Source organism: Zerene cesonia, chromosome Z, assembly GCF_012273895.1.
Source record: "Zerene cesonia ecotype Mississippi chromosome Z, Zerene_cesonia_1.1, whole genome shotgun sequence".
NCBI classification, from domain to species: domain Eukaryota; kingdom Metazoa; phylum Arthropoda; class Insecta; order Lepidoptera; family Pieridae; genus Zerene; species Zerene cesonia.
The window spans coordinates 11,742,080-11,763,302 of NC_052122.1; the positions used below are offsets into that span (position 1 = coordinate 11,742,080).

Consider the following 21,223-nt stretch of genomic DNA (forward strand, 5'->3'; position numbering starts at 1 on the left):
ATCGGGAATACAATGGTCTGGGACACGGAAGCGTATCTCAACTCGTATGCGCTGAGGCGAGACTCGTGACGCTCGACGTTGGGCTGCAATTTGGATTTAACCCGCACTTGACAATGAACGCACTTTATCATATCTGTTGTATCGCGAATGGAACTTTTTTCATTTTGCACCATGTGTTGCTGATTTGGGAATAGTGTATAGCGCTGTTTATGAATTACGTTTTTATCGGTAATCTTTCGTTTTCCATTGAACTTCTAATTGAAAAAAAATGTTATTTTGTTCTGCAATGCAATATAATTTTGATAATTAGTAAATTTTTTAAAGAACAGATTTTTTTCATCTTCGCGTCTTTTAGCCAAACCGTAGCAAAGCCTAGCCATTAAATGAAAAATGAATGTATTAGCCAAAGGCTAGTATATTCCTGCCTCGTGATCATTTTTTTTCTATTCTTTCAAAAATTCTTCATTTATAAAGAATTTCAATACTTAGCTAAAAAAAAAATTAACTTTCTCCCCCAATATTTTTACATATAACATCTTAATGAAATGTCATGAATAAAAGCTCAAGCTAACTTTTAAAAGACCTTTCTGACGATAGTTCAGTAGCAATTTGGAGTGAGAGTGTTGGAGATACATCATAAGTTTTATCCCCGTGGAGACAGGTACCACCGGAGTCTAAATTAAAACCATAACATAATAATTTTCTATTCTACACTAAAAGAGTCATAACAATTGAAAGAATATTATAAATAAGCAAACGATACCAATTTTTGGAAAGTCGGTAAAAAGTGTTTATGACTTTGTTTCGTATGGAATATAACAAATATTAGATTAAATTATAGTCCATGTATTTAATGTAGTAATTAAGCAGTAATATTATAGTATTTTACTGGATATAAGTTATGTGAAATAGTTTAAACTTTTAAAATATAGTATCTACTCAATTAGCATTATTGCAATAATAGCATTATAACAATGAAATAGAAATAATAATACAATCAGACATAATATATTATTTAAGATGTGTCAGCTCTCAACAACGGAGAGCTTTTAACAAGTCACTCTGTAGCTTAATATTCTCTATAATATTTATTCTGTAAATAAATTATCAGAGAGCGAAATTATTAATTGGTCAACACTTCCCACGTGTCGGTAAATAAACCGAGCATCTGCGTAGTTTCGATCAAATATTGAAATTGCAGTAATAGCAGTTGCTATAATTTTATTTGCATAAATTACCAACTTATAAATTGTGTCCTTATTTATGCCTTAAAATATTGTTCTAAACTAAAATGTACGTCACTAAGATATGAACAGAAAACAGAAAAATTTTTTCACAATAAATGAATATTTTCGATGTTTCAAAATAACTTGAACTAAAAATGTTTGGTTATCATAAGAATGATCAGTTAAAATAGCAATGAACACTTTTCGACGTGCAAGCAATCTTAGGCGAGCTTACAAATATTTTATATTAATGATACTAAATATAGTTTAAAAAACTAAAACAAAAAATGCGCTTTTATGCTAGAATCAATTATTTATCTCACTTGTTTCTTATACCAGGTTTGCTTTTCACTCTTGATCGATCGAATGAACTTGTCCTAACAGACAGTCTCCGATTGGGACGATGCCAATCTGGTCAAGTTAAATCTCTTTAACCCTGGCGTGTCTATTCTCCGCTAATCAGAGTTCATACCATCTGGCTGCGTCTTTACAAAGTGTATCCGTGCCGATAACTGACTATCTTGAGCTTCTTGGTATTTTCTAATGATAGGAAGTACTCCTAGTACCAATAGAAGTATTCCCCAGACAAGTTGAGATTAGGAACTTTGGTTCATTCATTGAATCAAAAGCCTAAATGGCCGAACGAAGAAGTTTTGGTATTCTTGCAAAGTTAAGACAGTATTTCAGCCCGGGACTGTTGCTCAATCATTATCGAGCGCAAGTCCGATCGTGCATGGAATACTGTTCCCTCGATGGTTCCGCCAAGTACTCGAGACAGAGAGGGGTACTAAGAGACTCATGGACGGATCTTGTAGCCAAAAGACTCCAGAGCCTCGCTCATCGGCACAAAGTGGCAAGTCTGTCGGTCTTCTATCGGATACACTTTGGAGAGTGCGCTGCTTTTTTCTATCCATCGTCGACGCGCAGAGACTCCAGGCATCATCATATGGTAGATATTTCAGACATCTGGACAAAGCGGTTCTACTTAATTTCGAACCGCCAGGTACTGGAACGCGCTTTCTGAGTCTATGTTCCCCGACGAGTACAATCTGGAGGTCTTCGAGAGAAGAATAAACGGGCACCTTCTAGGGAAGCGCGCTCTATCTCTATCTATAGGCAATTATTTAATCCTGACGATTCTTGTCAAAATAATATGATAAACTCAATTAAATTATTGTATAGTAACCTTTTCCTGATAAGTGTACAAAGTTTGAATTAAATCTGTCCCTTTAAAGTGTGTTTAAAGTTGTGAAGCTAAAAGAAACGTGTTAAAATGGCTCTCATCTGGTTATCAGATGGGTGAAGGTCGATCTTCCATGAACAAGTAGTATGTTTAAAAAAAAAGTATACACAGAAAACTTTAAATTCGAACCAACTATTTGGATGACATTCTGTGAGATTTAGGTTGGCGCAAGCCATGAGTGCTTTTGTGAATCTCACAATAATCATACATTTTTATATTCTAAAAGGAATTTCTGTGAAAATTCGCAAAACGACGATTTAAATTCTCTAAGCTTGGCAAGTCTTGCTTCACAAATATTCAGATTGTAGTAGCAGCAAACTCAGCTGTTTTGTATATCACGCAGCACGCTACAATAAACAGCTCTCCGAAAGAATATTTCAAAAGAAAATATAAAAGGGCGTATGCGATGAACAAAGACTGCTAAAACTAATAGTAATAATAATCTGAGGGTGGTTAATGGATGTACACGAGTCACTAGAGCATTTCCCCGAGCACTATGTTATGTGACGTATTAGAAATCATATTAGAAATGAGATATTTCAGGTAAAAGCTCAATTTCCAAAATGTTATGTTCCTGTAAATGTTAGGCGCAATGTTCACAGCTGATGTGATTTACTTGTGACTTTGTACCTTACGTAAAATTTTTGTGTACATATTTAAAAAAGTGGAATGTAAAATGGAAAGATAGGTAGTGATATTTGCATTAGACAAATAGAAAATGATTTATTTGATCGTGTGGCGTGTGTTTGGAAGGGTTTGAAATTTGATTTGCAAGGTAAAGTAATTTAATTGTTATTTGTTGACTTTCCTTTTATAAACACCATGTAATATCAGAAGGAACAATTAATGCGAAAGTCTATAAAATGTAATGCGTGTGAAATAATTCAAGTATGAATTAACCGAAGGTTTCTATATAATTAAATTACAGAGTGAACAACTCTCACGTTAAATTAAACACAAGAGTATCAAATTATTGAATTATGCAGCATATTAATTGTTAACTTTTAACAGTTTAGTATTTCGAAACATTTTCAAACTACAGGTATTCAATTGAAATGGGTTGAAACAAAACAACTGTTAATCTAAGTATGTGCAATCAATGTTCGATATTGAGAGTTGGGCTTCGAGAAGTGGGTCAGAGCAGTACCATAGTATAAATATGGGGCAGTACGGAAACTCCCAACAAAACGTTCGAAACGGTTCACTCACACACATGCGTGTCGACGAGGGTTTGAGCACTCGGCGCAGTCCTGTCAGTAGTGAGCGTATCAGTTAATTTCTATGATCTTTTTAGATGTCGGAAGAATATTGTGTAGTATACGGTTATACGAAACTCACTTATACACTTACTTATACGATACATCATAAAATTTTCGAACTTTTTTTTCGTAGTTGGTGGTCGAACTATGAAAAACCTACAGGAACGGGAACTTAGTAGGTTTTCTTTTGACGCGGTTGAAGCCGCGGGCGGAAAACTAGTAAATAATGAAATATTTAAAAAGTATTAACCCTGTTACTTCAATGGTGCGTTGGTAATCTATACTTATCTAAACAAACACTATAAAGAAAAAAGATTGAATTTATATATATTTGTTGGTAATGTTTTCACATAAAAACTACTGAATTAAAAACTACAGATTTAAAAAAATCTTTCACCATTTCAAAACGAACAGCTGGTTATCATATAGTTACCATTCTGTTCCATATATATACTGTGGCGAAACTGAGTGTTGTCTACACCCTCGGTGGATAAATTACATAATATAAGAACAGTTTCTGATATTATATACTATGGTGTTATAATTGCGTAAGTATACATACCCTTACGCTTTCAGGTTATCGGATTTGAAACAAGTTTTTCATGAAAATGGATTTGCATCCAAAGCAAAGGATATTTGTATGAAGTAAGATTTATATAAGCATTGAAGTTTACAACTAAATACAATTTATTATATTCAGAACCAGAAGTTACTAGCGTCGTCGCAGGTTTACTGCATTTAATTTCATGGAATTTTCATCGACAACATCGACAAAATCGTGCGGTACAAAATATTTGAAATATACATATAAAATGTTATAATCCGCTAAAGTTAAGTGCAGTGTAAATCACACGCAATGGTTATCGATATATTAAATAGCACATAAGTAATAATAGACATAAGTCGGCTTTTATTTGAGATTTGGATTTGATGTTTGTTTGAGTTTGAATTTGAGATGGGCCTCGAGCCAGCGACAGATTTCACGATCAGTTCCTTCCGGGCTGATAAGTTAATAAATACAATATTTAAGGTAAGTGACCTTCAGAGTACGAAAAAATAACAGAAATTGGTTCCGGCTTGAAAATATGTCCGATCAGTTATATATGATTATCCGATAGTTTACCGACTATGTTGAAGAAGTTGAATAGTAAACTGGTAGTAGGGTAGTAGGTCACTCGCGCATCCCTCTAGATTATATTACTCCATGTGACATAAAAAAATCAATAACTATATCCAGACGCAAGCTATATGTTCTGGAGAATTCCAATATAATTTTTTATTGAATAATAATCAAGAATTTATCCCTAGTATAAAGATTATCGCAATAAAATTGCTATGGCGTTCCTTATAAATTGCATGAGCATCCCATTTACTAGAACAGTAAATGCGAACATGTTTAAAGTTTTTTCGTCATATTAATTTGTATGCTATTTACCGAAGGAACTTGAATGTAAAAACATTATTCTTATACAAAATCAACTATGAATATAAACACACTCTGATGAAGTGTTAAAGATTAAATCTCATTAAATTTCCACGTCTCCAATACGGAACGAATCTATAGATTTTATTTAGTAGCAAGAAGCAGTTTTTTAGGAAAATACGCGAAGTTTTCTACTTCAGACGCCAAACTTTTTATAGTTTGTATAAAATAATATTAGCTATAAATGATCAATGATCGTGACTCGCTGTCAACCATTATAAAGTAGAAAATATTTTTCATACATAAGAAATTATATTGTGGGTGTCGAGCGCGCTTTGACACGAATAGGGCCAGCTCACACCGGGGAAGATTCTATACCCCCTATACAGAACACCGACGTGAAATTGTTGTGTTTAATTTAACGTGAAATAGCATGTGTTTCGTCCGTTGAGTGGAAGAGCCGTAGGGCTGTATCCCTTTATTCACTCATTCAACTCCTTTAGTTTTCCCTCATCAATCCTTTTTTTATTTCACACCTTTTAAAGCCGGCAATCCATGCAAATAGTCATAGACGGTGATAGTACGCCATCAGACAATCCACCAGATTCTTTGCCAACCATGACACAAAAAACAAATCCTTTTATTCAAGGAAATACTAAGCCTATTAGATAAGTTTTTATCATTTCGTATATGGTCCGTATATAGACGTTTTCTATCAGATTAGCGGAATATTGGGTTTGCTTTTCGGTTCATTAGTTTTGGTTTAGTTACGTTGCCAATTAGCTGCTGCGTGGGTGTGGGTTTTACGTATGTCGAACGGTTTATTCTTTGCATCATTATATAAGAGCCTAGCGGGCTTGTCTCCTACGATGAGAGTGTAAACCTATACACATTATTACGTAGAAATATCTGTTGTGTGTCAATAAAGCCTTTAATATTCTGGTCGTATCTTTATTGGAATATTAAAGGCACTTAAGCATAGCTGGCGAGATATGGAAGTGCCTACTCCACATGTACGACTGTCAACGAATATCAACGTGATTTTATTATACGATAAATCTAACTCCTTGCTTTGAACGAATACGAATTACTTGCCTTATAATATATTTTTAAACGATGATATTTCACAATTCTATATATATGAAATTCTCGTGTCGTTCGTTAAGCTAGTATTTGAATCTTTGGAAGTTTTTGGGAACGATATGGTACCTAATTTGTAAGGTAATCTAGTCGCTAGTGCTCTTAAATTCGGCTTTACGTGCATTTTATACCGGATGACGAGTAAAATGTGCTTTAATCTGAACTGCTCGCGAAGTAGAAAGAAAATTAAAAAAAATAGACATAGGGTTTTTCAGGGTTTCCACGCATGATTCCCGTTCCGGTGGGATTTCAAGATAAAAACTATCCTATGTCATTCTTTAGGTCTCAAACCATCTCTATACCAATTTCGTTATCGGTAACCGATCTTGAGCTTAAATATGTAACTAACTTTGTTTTATATATAAATTTTCACAATCATCATTTTCATTTATGCCGTAATGGAATACAACTTAAATCCTAACAGCTACAACCACTTGCAGGTATTAAACTCCAGGTGTCTAGTAACTAAGACCAAATTAACAGCGTAATGCATCCTCGTAATGTCTCCATTGTGAAAGCACTGCAGCCGGCACGTGGGACACACGAAAGCACAATTAGCCAAGTCAAGCACATCTAACATTATAGACTTGCTTTGTGCCCATCAATCTGTGTGTTACAGGACAGAATGGATACCAATTACACCTGAACTGCTGAAATGGATAGTGGAATTGTATACTATTGGACTCAATTAGTGGATGATTATGATAGCAATGTAAGAATTAAATTTGTGAATAAATAAATAAACATCAATTATTGAATCTCGTAGGTTAGGTAGGTACTTTCCGACAAGGGCAGCCTGTAAAGGTCCACTAATGTTAATTAGAGTAAATAGGGATCGAACGATTTATAATTATATTAATCATTCAAGTCTCAATTAACTAGAAAGCGTAATATAATTGCTGTCTGAAACATTATCTAATAATAAAGTAGAATATCTTTTGTTACAATGAACAATAGATAAATGAAACAATCATTATTTACAAATTGCATTTCAATCCAACGCATACTTATATTAAACAAAAATAAAAAGCATCGCATACACTGAAAATGGCGGATAACATGAATCGTAATTATTCGAAAATTTCCTTTACATGTCGACCAAGAGTTGACACCACAGATCACAAATGATTCTGTATTGCGAAGGGGCGGCCGTAATTACATTTGATGACCCGCATGTTAACAGCATTAAACTACTCTGTGGGTCGTTGATCAATACTAGCAGTATTTTGGGTTCTTTGGCGAATAATTCAAAATAAGATTCAATCTCTGGACTATACTATATATGAGGTTATAAAAAAATTGCTAAATATAGTGCTGAACACAATGTAACCTCTTTTAAAGTATTGTTCAATAATTTATATACAGTTTTAAAAGTGTATTTAAACCCTCTAAGATTTAACCTCTTATACGATAAATTTGAAACAGGACCATATCTGATTCCATATTTATTTCTCAAAAAATAAACCTGTATACAAAGAGAAAATATATATATACTATACATATAGTCGCTTGCTTGCTTGAAATATTTGGCATACAATCTCATAAACTGCACATAAAACTGCAAGTCAAGCCATTAGTCCATTTGTGCATTTTGAAATGGGAATGGGAGCTATTGTTTGTAGCTTGAACAGCGACAAATTGAGGCGAACACAGCTGTGTCTTTTGTATAGCAGGCATAAAGCAGTCCCATTTAAACGTTTAGATATGTGTGGTTTATTATACGCCGAGATAATGAGCGCCTCCATACATAAATCGTTACATTTATTGTTTATTTATCGTAAATCTTGAATTTTTCATCATTACATTATGTAATGTGCCAGTATATACTGGCATGTAACATTGAGTATTGGTATTCAATCATCTTGAATATATTGTTTCCAATCCAACAAATCTATATATATCTAGTACTTACGATACTTTTTCGAAATGTTTCTATAAAGATCGAGAACGTGCAAAGATTCAAATACCGAAAAACTAAAAGTTGACACGTGTATTCAGGTCGTACAAGCTGCCATCAATCAACGGTTTTAAAAGAGCTATTTTTTTATCGGGTCCGAGCGTAAAATGCTTTGGGGCAGTTAGGGGTGACGAGTTTTGAAAATTATTTTTCGCTACAGGGTCGTGATGTGCACAATTTTTTACTCATTGCCTTCGAGATTCGACGTTCAACTATTACCGAAAATTATTAAGTAACTTAGATTACGTAAGGGTTAAGGTTGTATAAAGGGTATCACCAAGGGAAGGGCAATCGAAATTATATCTAGAAACAAATAATTTGAACCTCATTGCGTTTGATTCCTTTCCATTCCATTTATTTTTGCAATGTAGATAAAGGTGTAAACTCAACATTGGGTTTTATCTTAATACACTGGACCATTATTTTGTAAAGCCTTTATAAGACTGCGTCCGAATAATGTAAATGTTTTTCGAGTTTATGTAATATGTATGCTGATTTAGTTTATTTTTCGTCCCCTAACAATATGTACTCCTTATTAATGAAAGACCATTTTTATAATACAAATCTCCAATACAATTATTATTACAAATCAAAAAGCCGCAGGTGGAATCATTTACAATGAATATTTTATGCGTCCTTTATTACAAGATGACATCCCTAATTTCATTGCTGGAATGTTGCAGCCTGCAGGTGCGAAACAGTTTCATGGCAGGTTTTAGTAATTCATTTTTAATCAAGATCTCCCAGGCTTTTAACTAGTGCTGGTAATATCTTTTAACTACTTTTTTACCAGTATTTCGTGGTGAAATTTATGTGAGTAATTGTAATATATGTTTAATTAATCTTTAAATTTGCCCCATGAGTAAAATAAGTAGAAATAAAATGACAGGTGTTTAATTTAGGAAATGAACTGTAAGCGAGGAATTTCACTTAATAAAAAGTATAATGCTCTACAAAAGTATAACATTGTGGATATAGCATTTTGACACAAAGAACAATGTTTTGTAGACCTAGCTGTAGATGAATTTTGTAAGAGATTTTAGTGTATGGTTTGACCCCTGTATCTTATTCAGGTAAGAAAATACAAAACGCTTTCCCGATTTGTAATTCAAAAGACTTGTATGACATCTGTAATGCTTGTAGTAAAATAAATATACTCTAACTTAATTGTGAATCTAGGAGCTGTTCAAAAATCAATTAAATACGTCAAAAACATCCATATGCTTAACACGAATTGCAAAATGTTCGTGTGAAAAGGCTTTAAAATCGATTGATTGCTCGTGGCCACCCGAGTTACGCCTTTATTTGAACTGGAATTTCCATTCATTTTACACTTTGATTTTCATACGTTTGGATTTTTATGACTATTTCGCGCCGAGACTGTAAACAAATAAAAACACCGCTTTCGATCTCACTCCATGTTCTCTGACTATTATTGGAATTTATCTATGTCAGATGCTAAAATAAAAGGAGGAATACATCTGTATTTTCATATCTAAAGAATAATGAAAGATTATTAAACAAAATATGTTTCGTTATAACAATAATTCTAAATAACTATGAAACAAAATTACCTATTTCGTTTCCGTATTCTTGCAACTAAGTATGTTATTAGTTATTTCCCTCGCTACTCAACATGACAAGACGGGACAATTTTATGAGATAACTAATAACAAGCTAATGTAATATGTTTATTAACAGATACAAATATACAATAGCTCATACGATATTCAAAATGTTACAGTCTCCAATACTTAGTGATACATAAACAAAAAATTCAAGAATATGTATGGGAAGATGACCCACTGTGTCTTAATTAATATACTGAAGAAATTCTAATTTCGAGGGCTCTTACAACCCACTACACACACATACAAAGTCGAGAACCGTGCTTCCATTACTCCACTTGTTAGATGTCAATTAATTATCCCAGTCTAGATATGCTCAAGGGCATTATATATTAACGATCCGAAAGAGAAATCGAATGAGTTGTAAGATGAAGTGCTCTGTGATGTACGCTTTCATTTGATCTGATTAATTAAAAGGGAAGGGTAAAACGGGGGGAAACTTCTAGATAAACAATCAGTTACAGTATGAACTTGGTGAACATTTTCCGAGAAACTTCTTAATAACTCGAAGTAGCCTTTAGCTAAAGAATATCAAAGACTGATAGTCAAATTTTGTATGCTGCTTTAGCTTCTAAGGGGTATTATAAAAATGTGAATAATATCAAAATATCTTAAAGCGTGTATTTATAGGGCGACCATTTAGGGTGAAAATAGTAAACACTGCAGCCCCAGGCGAGTAGGGAATCTCTGAACAGACCGGCGTAAATCTAATTATAAATATGTTTAGGAGATGATTGCATTTTAACCATCGCCAATGGAGTGTTATATTTTGTATCATCGATAGATGTCTCAATTACATTAAACACACATCACTATAGTACACATATTGTTGAAAAAAATTGGCAGTACACATTTTCGTTCTTTCAATACTCAAGATTCATAAAACCTGTTAATACATAAAAGATTCTACTCAAGATACTCAAGATTCTTAAAACCTGTTAATAAATAAATTAGTTAAAATGTTTCGTAGTTATACCGCCTGTAGGAACAATAAATTATAAAAAAAAACAGTTTCAAAGCGTAGTTACGTACCCTCACGTCACATCGTGAATGTTAAAGCACTCCGGTCACTACGCTTTGTTGCTTTTTAGCTTCGACGTTTCCAGCGCTTTCTAGAAATGGGATCACTTTTTCCCGACGAAAATTTTCATGAAACTCTCGATGGAAACTGAATAACTGATAAGTTATGGGCGAACTAGTTCGTGATACACTGAGTAAATTTGCCGTGTTTAAAGGATATTTCTTTTAAAACGACAAGAATTTTCTATTCTGTTTTTATTAATGAAGTGTGTATAATTTGTATAAAGAGTTGTTCATAAAGATAATTAATTTCTAATGACAATATGAAGCTGACACTTTCAACGACAGTTCGAACGCACTATTCTCAGGAACGTCATTATGCACCGTCCAATACCTGATACAAGAGTAATGTATGAAAAACTATGTTTTATGGAGGCATCTGTGACCGCCAGTAAGAAGAATAACAGTTATAGAGTAGTAAAAAAAAATAATTAATGACTTCCTGCGTTTTTGAGACGTCGTTTGAAAATATATATTTTATAACAGTCACAGATAACGTTACTATTAATATTTTTCAAATTTAGTTCATTAGATTCAGATACTACGTCAATTTACCTCTAAAATATAAGTATAGATATATAATTTAAGTGAGTCGTGTTAGTTACACCGTTAATAAATTAAGATCGGCTGTTCAAGTAGTAATAAATCAATATCTTACCATTAAGTGTCGATGTTGTCTGAATTATATGTTAATTTAAGTTTAAGTTTGCCCTACTTATTGTTTAAATCACGCCTGTTTCCAAAAGGACGATACGACTGGCAGCGAAAATATTATTATTTGTACTTAAATATTTCTACAAGTATTTTAATTAAGAACAAATCAATCAAAGCAGTTACTAGTACCAACTTCGTTTGGAAAACTTTTAGATTTTAAGAAATAAAAACAAGAACTATCTAATACACTGTATAATTAATCCACCACCATTCCGTCTAATCTTGAGAGCTCGTTATTGCAAAATATTACTTTTATCTTATAACATCGTTACAAATAATCATCCATGCCGCTTGTTGTCCACGAGAGAGCAGGTATGAAAACGCCACGTGTAAACCGACGACCACAGAAAACATTCAAAAGATTTAATTCAATTTATCTTAATTCAAAGAAAGTTAATTCAAAGAAACACTCAAATTATAATTGCTATATAAATGTTATTTTTATTTGTGCCTTATTTTGGTTACATTAAACTTTGAAAAAGAAAAGCATTGAACCGAATTCGATATCAGCTTGTTTGTCAAGCATTTTGAGTCTCTGCAATATTACGAAAAGGATTTCTTTTTTAAATTCATTTCATTCTATCTGTGTTTACTTGATTATATTTTAAACCTGGTTTAAAAATACTGTTAAAATATGATCATCAGTCATCATCAACCGGCTCGTTAAAATCGATTGATATTTTTCTTAAACTCTACGGTCTGCAGCCTGTATATACCGGTCCGCTAATGTGGAAATTGTGTCTATTAAAACATGGTCTAAACATAAGAGCGCGTGCGGGTGGCAAACGTGGGTGGTTAGAGGTACTTTAAAGACTTCATCTTATAGAAAAAATGAATAGGGGATTTATGAGCATTTTATTCTTAATCAGTTTATAAAAATATATAATTTCCATTAAACATAGAGCACAACTGTCGGGACATTATAATGAGATGAATTTAAATTTAGTGTATATTATGATTGCGGCGTGGATCAATCCTATTGTTTCACATAATATCGTGATGAGTTCGCGTCGTGCAACCATAGATTGATCCACTCTATTGTTAATTAATACAGGAATTGAGGTTTAATGTGCTAACGCCTGAATGAAATTATAACGTTTGTTTGTTAAACGATTTAAGCAATATGCTGATTTGACAAACTTTTCGTTTTTACTAAGTGAGTTAGGTACCTAGTATTTTTAACTAATCAAAGATTACTAGACTAAATTTAAATTGGACAGCAAGAGAGGCACCGCTTTCAAATAAAAAAGATTCATCCTAATCGCAACACACAGTCAAATATGCCAGAGGGGCCAGACTAAAAACCCCTTCCTTTTTTTGAAGTCGGTTGACGATTCAAACATGATTTACGGTAAATTTTAAAAGTAAACTATTGTTTAAACAAAATAGTTGCATAATTAAATCGTTAAATATAAAATAATATCCATATATATATATATATATATATATATATATATATATATATATATATATATATATAAATATGGCTTTCCGCCCAGTCTCGCCAAATAACCTGCGCCACTCAGCTTAGCACAAAAAAATAATAATTTGTAACGAATTTAAAATGTAAGCTTAGTTATTTTAATATTTTTATGCAATCAAAGCTTTGTTAAGTATCGCTTACAATTCAATTCAACATTCACATTGATGTGAAAAGCGTAAAACGCGGGAAATTAGAACGAGTTACTGTTACAGACGGAGCTTTGAGTGGAGTGGTTTTAATTAAATATAAAAAAAGGTGAAAGAACAACGCTGTTGGGCGAAATACAAATGGTACTTGGGTTTATAGAGGTTCCTACCTCTTGAGTGTATCTTTATGCATAATCGCGTACTTGGTATGGTGATTGACTAGCTGACGCCAGCGTCTTCGTCCGTGATAAATAAGATTATTTCAGACTTTTTTATGTACAATTTTTTTATATATACTGTAATTGATTACTTCATTTTACACTTAGAAATGATTATTATTGTATATTTTGCATTGTAATGCATTAAACATGTCTGATGGATGAAAATAACAGTTATAGAATTACAGATGAATTTGTATGTTATTACTATAAAATAATGCAGACCACATTTAAATTAAACAACAACAGATAACATAAAGCCCACGGGACGTCATTCAGTCATTCGTAGCGTTATCTACACCTATAGAACCTACACAACCCCGTGCGCCATCTTCCATCCATCAACCCATTCATACATACGTGATACGCATAAATGGTCCCTCTGCTTTTTCTTTCTCTTTAACGCCTTTTTATATATAACAGATTGTTGAGAAAGTTTTAAGTTTGAAGCAAGGTGTAAACTGTTTACTTGAATTATTATTCTGTACGTGTATAAAAGTTAATTTTAGTAATATTTCGAAACTAACTTGCCAATAAGTCCAAGTTATTATATTTGCCGAATTCAAATAAGTCTAATCTAATAATAATCTATAAATAAACCTATAACCCAATTTTAGTGAACCTTATTTTCGTAGAAGTAAATGTTAATGGAAAATTTTTGTCTAGTTATTATCAATACTGATAATATAAAGCTGAAGAGTTTTCTTTTGTTTGAACGCTAATCTCAGGAACTGTTGGATCGATTATACGTTGAAATTTTTACATTTCAATTGAACGTTGTGTACATGATCCTTGAGTGCTACAAATATATACCACGAGTGAAGCCGAGTATTTTATAATATTTAAATTCGCTAGTATTTTATAATATTTAAACTGTAACTCGTATATGCGTGCAAACATTCGTGCACTCTAGCTGGTAAAAATATTTGAAAATGTCTAATGCAATCCGAATGTGAATGTGATATCTAAAGATTCGATTAGTAGTGTGTAAGTTGTTGTTTGATAACTAATTCTTCTAAAATCTGTTTAAAATATATGCATATTTATAGATTTACCCTAAAGTATTAATTAGTAAACATTTCGTAAAAATATCTTTGAAGTAGATATATGGATAGAATTTAATCGAAGTTTATACTATGGTTGTGAATTCTGGCGTATTTTATTTATGGCAAATGGATCCTTTATCTGAATTCACATTACATTTTGGAATAAAAAAAATCAAACGGGTCACAACCCCGCATCATATATTTAAAGTACTCGTACCTGCGCGTTAGTAATTTTAATTTTTATTAATAATGGGATAGATTTTGATTAATATGTATATTTGTTCTTTATGTCATCAACGAACACGCAAAGTATGAAGCAAAAAATATACCCAAGGCAAAGATAATGTAATACTTTATAAATGTACTAGTAAGCGAAGATTTAGCAGCCAGTACTTCTTTTTTCAGTTTTAAAATTACATTTCCAGCAGGACGGCAAACGTATTTTCCAGGAAATCATTATGCGAACAAACGTTGATGGCATTTCATAGAATATAATATGACCTTAGAAACGTTTATTGAATGTATCTTAAATTAGATTCTTATCTAGCGTCCAGTGTTAAGAGGTTTAAAAGACATTCCGAAAGAATGCTTTATAAACGTGGTGTAACCGAGATATTTTTAATATAAAAATATTGCTTTGTCGTGAATGTCTAGAATTCTTTTCTAAGAGAATTTTTCTTTATTACCACAAGATTAATTACTTTCGAGACGATATTGAAAATACGTCGCAGTTTGTTCGGTGTTCCCTTTACATTGGTCACATGAAGAATTATTGACTTACATAAACTTGTACCTATTATCAAATTGATGAACTGTTTAAAGAATAAACCTTGATTAATTGCTATTAGTTTTTCTTTCATGGCGCAGCGGAGCCATTTTGTATAGCATAATATATAAGGTACTTTTAAGCATGGTGAGACATCGCTTTCCGATGGATTATCCGTTGAACGTGCGGTTAAAGCCACTAGCGGAAACATAGCACCTACTTTATAAATGACTGAATATGTTAACTATTGTGACATAAACATGTAATTTTTAATTGGAGATGTATTGTATGGTCGTAACCATGTTATACAATTTGTTAACGATCTTTTATTTTTTTCCTTAAAATTTTATACCAAGTAACTTCTATTTCCGACTTCTTTTGTACGTTTGTTTTATAACAATGAAATACGTAAGCAAATTGTTGTCCCGCTCAAAGTTAACTGTAAATAATGCTAAGTCTATTTTTAATCGACGTACTCGCGTATTTCGTTATTAACTTGATGTTATCATGCTATTTAAGAGTTTAGCCCGTTTGTCCGAGTTTTATGGGGATGCTAGCTTGAGGACTAGATTTGAAAATAATATATTATATAAAATAATGGTAAGCAACAGAGCGGCGTCAGGAAATTGGTTGGAGCATGTTCCTGATCCCTCGGTATGTTATGATGTTGTATATTCTATGACTATGTAGGTTTAAACTAACGGTCCGCCCCGGCTTCACTTGCTCTATGTTGATTCGCTCAGTGTAAATCTTCATTGTGTTCTAACCACTTTTCACAAAAAATGAATATTGCCGAATTCGTAGAGCCATTACCGACTATTACGCGTAGCTACACATCCAGTAATTGAATTTTATTTATATACCTACATATCAGAGTGTTGGTTGGTGAATGGTCACGGGCTAAAATTAAATGCATGAAACTCATAATACACTCTTTAGTTTAATTACATCAGAAACTAATAATCCCATAGAATATTCGTTAAAGCATAAAAGATTAATGGAATATTGAGGCTGTCGATATTAATTACAAAAATGAGAGAAAATAACCGGATAATACAAAGAAAAACAATTGTAATCTCTGGTTAATTACCGTTCCTTCCTTTAAATATTCTTACGCACCAACATTTTGTTGTGAAAATGCGATTTTATAATACGGGAAAAATCTTGAGGTTTTGTTTTGTTTCCATTAATTTAAAACTAGACATTGTTTATTTAAAAAAAAATATTGGAAATTCGTAATAATAATCTTTTCCCTCCCTTTTTATTCCTAAAATACTGATTCTCCTCCTACTATTATTCCAGCCAAGTAAGTAAGTATTTTTTTTCTTTTATGGCACAGCAAGCAAAGCTATATAATAATCTTGTATAATATGTGGATGGAAGTAAACTATACTAGATAATTTGTACATAAATTTGGCTGTGTTTAACGCTACGTAGCATTAAAGGCTCGATGTATTTAAGTTTCGAGGTGAAGTGTTTGAAGAGGAATCCAATTAGTATTTTATAGGTGACTGATGAGCCACTGCTTATGTTATAATTAAGTGAATAATACGACGCTTTTTGTACAAAAAATACCATTTTTTTCTATTATTTGGCTTAAAATGCAAATATCAAGTTCACATATGTTCGCACTGTCAAGGCTTCTGTTTTTTCGATAACAAGTAATTACTCGTTTGCAAAGCTCCTCCGGGAATATTTTGCTGACATGACACTAGCGTGTACAAGGCCATTATGTATTACGGTTTTATAATTTTCAACGTGAATTGACTGAATGAAACAAGTACTCGTTAGTAATTAAACTTATCACACTAGTATTATAAATGTGAAAGTTTGTTTGGATGTTTGTCCGCCAATCACGATGAATTTACCGAACGATTTCGATTAAATTCAGTATACAAACAGGGCATGAGCTGAATTGGGTGATTTTTATCCCGATAAAATCCTTAATCCTTGTAGATACGATAGAATATTGCAGAAGCTACTTCTAGGCAACAAGCACAATAGAGATGTAAATCATTGCTAAGATATCAGATGGGGCTCATCCATTGTATCTCAGAAATTGAACCATAAATTAGTAAACTATTGTCTAGGTTAGGTTTTGTTCGAATGGGATTTACGTACGTATTTGAGTTGAAATTTAAGATCTAATTTGAAATATATCATTGGTATCTTTTTCACTATTTTAATGCTTATAAATTTGATTTCCCACATTGGCAGTCATTTTATTTTTAGTAAGCAATTGACTTCACTGTGACTGTAAAAGAAAAAATGATTATGGATATGCATTGTTGCAGAGTTTTTAAGTATTTATATGTTAAACTTTCTTATTTCTGTAATAAAAATCTGTAATATATGTTTAATATCTATACATTTATACTAAAAATATTTGATAGTAAGTTATTGATAGTTTATTTAGTTGTTTGTACACGCTTATTTTAGGAACTACTAAACTGATTTAAAAATTCTTTTACCGTAGGATATGTGCGTTTATACTGAGTGCTATGATATATGTGCTGACATTATATAACTGCGGCGCACCGCTAGTATAAAATATTTTGTTTAGAAGCGCCAATTTTGTTATATTTGTTGCACCAATTACATGTACGTAGTGTACGTAAACAACATTATTTAAATGTAACAAAATTCTTGATTTAATAATATACATACTAGTATAATGTAACTAGCTGCACCCGGCAAACGCTGTTCTGCCTTACTCTTATAATTTAGGGTTATGAAAAATAGATGTGATGGCCGATTCTCATAGATATCGGATAAGCACAAAAAATTTCATCAAAATCGGTCAAGCCGTTTCGGAGGAGTATGGCAACGAAAACTGTGACACGAGAATTTTATATATTAAATACAATGTTCACCCTGTCTTAATAATATTACTACAATTGAATATGACATTATCAAAGTATGTAGTTAAAATAAAATAAATATCGTTACTTGCGATATCTTAAAATTTCATAGTATGGATGATTTTATTAATAAAGGTTTACTTTTACACGTTCCACTCAATTATTGGAAATAGAATTTGGTGGTTGTGGCTTTTTTAACCCACTGCTATCAACTTTTAATTGAATTCTAACCGAATTTTACCGACCTTCCGGGTATTTGATACTGTGTTACGGATTTAATTTCATCACATACACAAGGATACGCAAACTTACAAGGATAGAACATTATCGAATGTTAAGTCCCAAATGTTATATATGTAAATAGATATATCCATATACATGTTAATTTTAATACGCACGTCTTTTAGAAGTTGGTGTAATTAGACGTGGTAATGTAACTATTGGGAGGCTATAAATTAAGAAATGATTTTCTTAAAGTGTTCGTTTCACAATTTCGTAAATACGCGATATTAAATCTGCCTGTAAATCTTTGAATTTTATAATGATTAATCATAATATAATATAAATATGGATATTAAAACGACGGACGCATTAAAATAATAATGAGAATATCTTTAGAAATATATCTTATATTTAAATTTTATTTGAAAAATCTTTTGGGCCATTTTAAAATAGATACGATATAATATCAGAAGCACATGTACTTATTGTGTATATATTTACTTTTTCACACATTTCCGCGAATGAATTGATACTTTTTTTATACCTATACCAATTTATAGGTAATTTTAGTTGTTGTTAAATTTCCATTGAAAAGGAATGATTTGTGTTTCTTTAGTTGATATTTTCTATTGCCGTGTATGGTCGTATATCTTTGGCGACATCATTCATTCGGATTTTAAGTTTTTAGCCGACGCGAACTTCCCACAAACGAATAAGGTTAAATTAATTTGTTTTTTTTTTTTGTTTTATTACTAGATAGCTCCGTGCATTTTATTTTATTTCATTTATAAAGGTACTTTACAGCTAATTTTACAGTATCAGATTAATTATCACAGTAAATACGCCAATAACAAGGTACGCCTATAGCTGGTTAAATATAAGTGACAAAAGCAATTCCTAAAAACATTATGTTTTCAACCGATTGATGAACCTTTTTATATTTGATACGAAATTGTTATCAAGGTGTACCATTTAAGATCTGGAGTGGTACTTCCCTTCTCTGGGACCATGGTACTTCCCTTCTCTGGGACCAAGTTGACATATTTGAAGAAAACAATTAATAATTGTTAATTTATTTAGTACGGTAAATCCTACCTCAAAATTATAATTATTTAGAATGTATCTAATAAACTTGACCGCTCAAAAATAATAGTTTGTATTCAATAAAACGCGTTGTTTTTGGTTCGAAATATTCAGTAATTATATTTTATAGAAAATGCAGAACGATGAGTTGTCGTTAAATGTTGCATTGAATAGGTATGCACATCGAAAACAGATTTCGCTTTTTAGATATTTTTTATTTTGATTTTCAATAAATAAATTAAATGCTTAGTGTTTAAATTTATATTACACAATAGATATCTAGTTAAAGAATATCATTAAAAAATATTATTATTTATGACTCATTATACACAAAACTCACAGGTCAACCTGGCTGCGCTCGGATTTTTTTTTGCATATTTTTTAACTAAATGTTTACGGTCTATAATTTTTTCTCCAAATGGAGACATATCCAATAATTGACAATCATTCGTGTGTTTTAAGTGGAGATAGTGCCACGACTTTCTTTTATTTTTACATATGTATTACGTACTCGGTACCTGTAGATTACACATAAAAATTTACAATAAATTTTATCAAAGATATTAAATAATGTACAAATGCGATCTTTGTCTCTAAAAATAAGTATTATTATTATGTATCTATTTGTGAGTTAAATTAAAATTTCAAGACACACAAGTATAAAACCTTTTTATTCGCATTGAGCAAGAACGAGGCGTGATTATTTTCATGATAATAATAGAAATGGGACACCTCGACACAATGAACAGTGTTTATTGTATTAAAAATATATATTTTTTTTTGGGTAAAAATTATTATTGTTTTTAATGGTAAAAATAGTAAAAAATGTCAACGTCACTATAAACAAAGTGTAACAGGTGTTCGATACAAAAAAAAAATAAAAAATAAAAAAAAACAATATCGCAAGCATAAAAAAATTCGCACAGCATTAGTGTGTAATTTTTAATTTTTTTAATTTTTACTTACCGGGCTGCCTCGCGGCGGCGCACACCAACACGATAGCGAACGGGACCGCTATCGCGAACATGGTGCGAACTCTTGTGGCCAGTTATCGTTACTCGTATTTATCGTTCTGCCGTTCCCGCGCTCGCAAGTCGCGCAGAGTCGCGCATCAATCGATACCGCCCACATGATAACCCACGACACCGGGACCATAACGTTCCAATTCTTATAATGTCGACCTTATGCCTTTCGACATAGATGTCATTCGAACTCACATACGACTTTTTCTCCCTGATCGTATTCAGGACTATGCATCCGATTCAAAACGGTACTTGAATTACAACCTTAGACAGAGGCATTAGGTTCTATTTTAGAATAAAAAACTTGTGACGAAGGACCTCGTGAAATTATATGTTACAGATGACACTACGCATCGAATGTGCTTTAAATAATGCCCATATAAATTTAATGTGTTTTCTAAGTAAATTATAATTGACAATAAAATGTAATGTAAATTTTCTAGCACGTGAGTAAAATTATCAAGTTTTATGCAATTAAAAAGAGAAGAAAGTAATCTTAAATCAAATGTTTATTAATTATTTTTATTGATAACAATAACATACCGAAATTCTTCACGTCGTCAATGTATGAAATATTGAAAGGACATAATATTTAAACGTAATAGTTTAAAAGAGGGTAGTTAGATTAATATAAAAATTCAGATAAATAAACTACATAACATACTACACAAAATGGGCAGACTTGGTCTTACTTAGCCTATGTACC

General features: G+C 32.0%; 1 protein-coding gene across 3 annotated transcripts in view; it reads right to left on the reverse strand.

The window, feature by feature from the left end:
- The window catches only part of LOC119835879 (protein cab-1), a 54,955-nt gene extending 34,374 nt beyond the window's left edge, over window positions 1-20,581 (reverse strand). For all 3 annotated transcript variants that reach the window (XM_038360959.1, XM_038360960.1, XM_038360958.1), the window contains exon 1: window positions 20,462-20,581. In XM_038360959.1, coding sequence (XP_038216887.1) covers window positions 20,462-20,522 — 61 coding nt within the window. In that variant the 5' untranslated portion in view covers window positions 20,523-20,581. The remainder of the gene's footprint in view (window positions 1-20,461) is intronic.
- Between the last annotated feature and the right edge of the window lie 642 nt (window positions 20,582-21,223).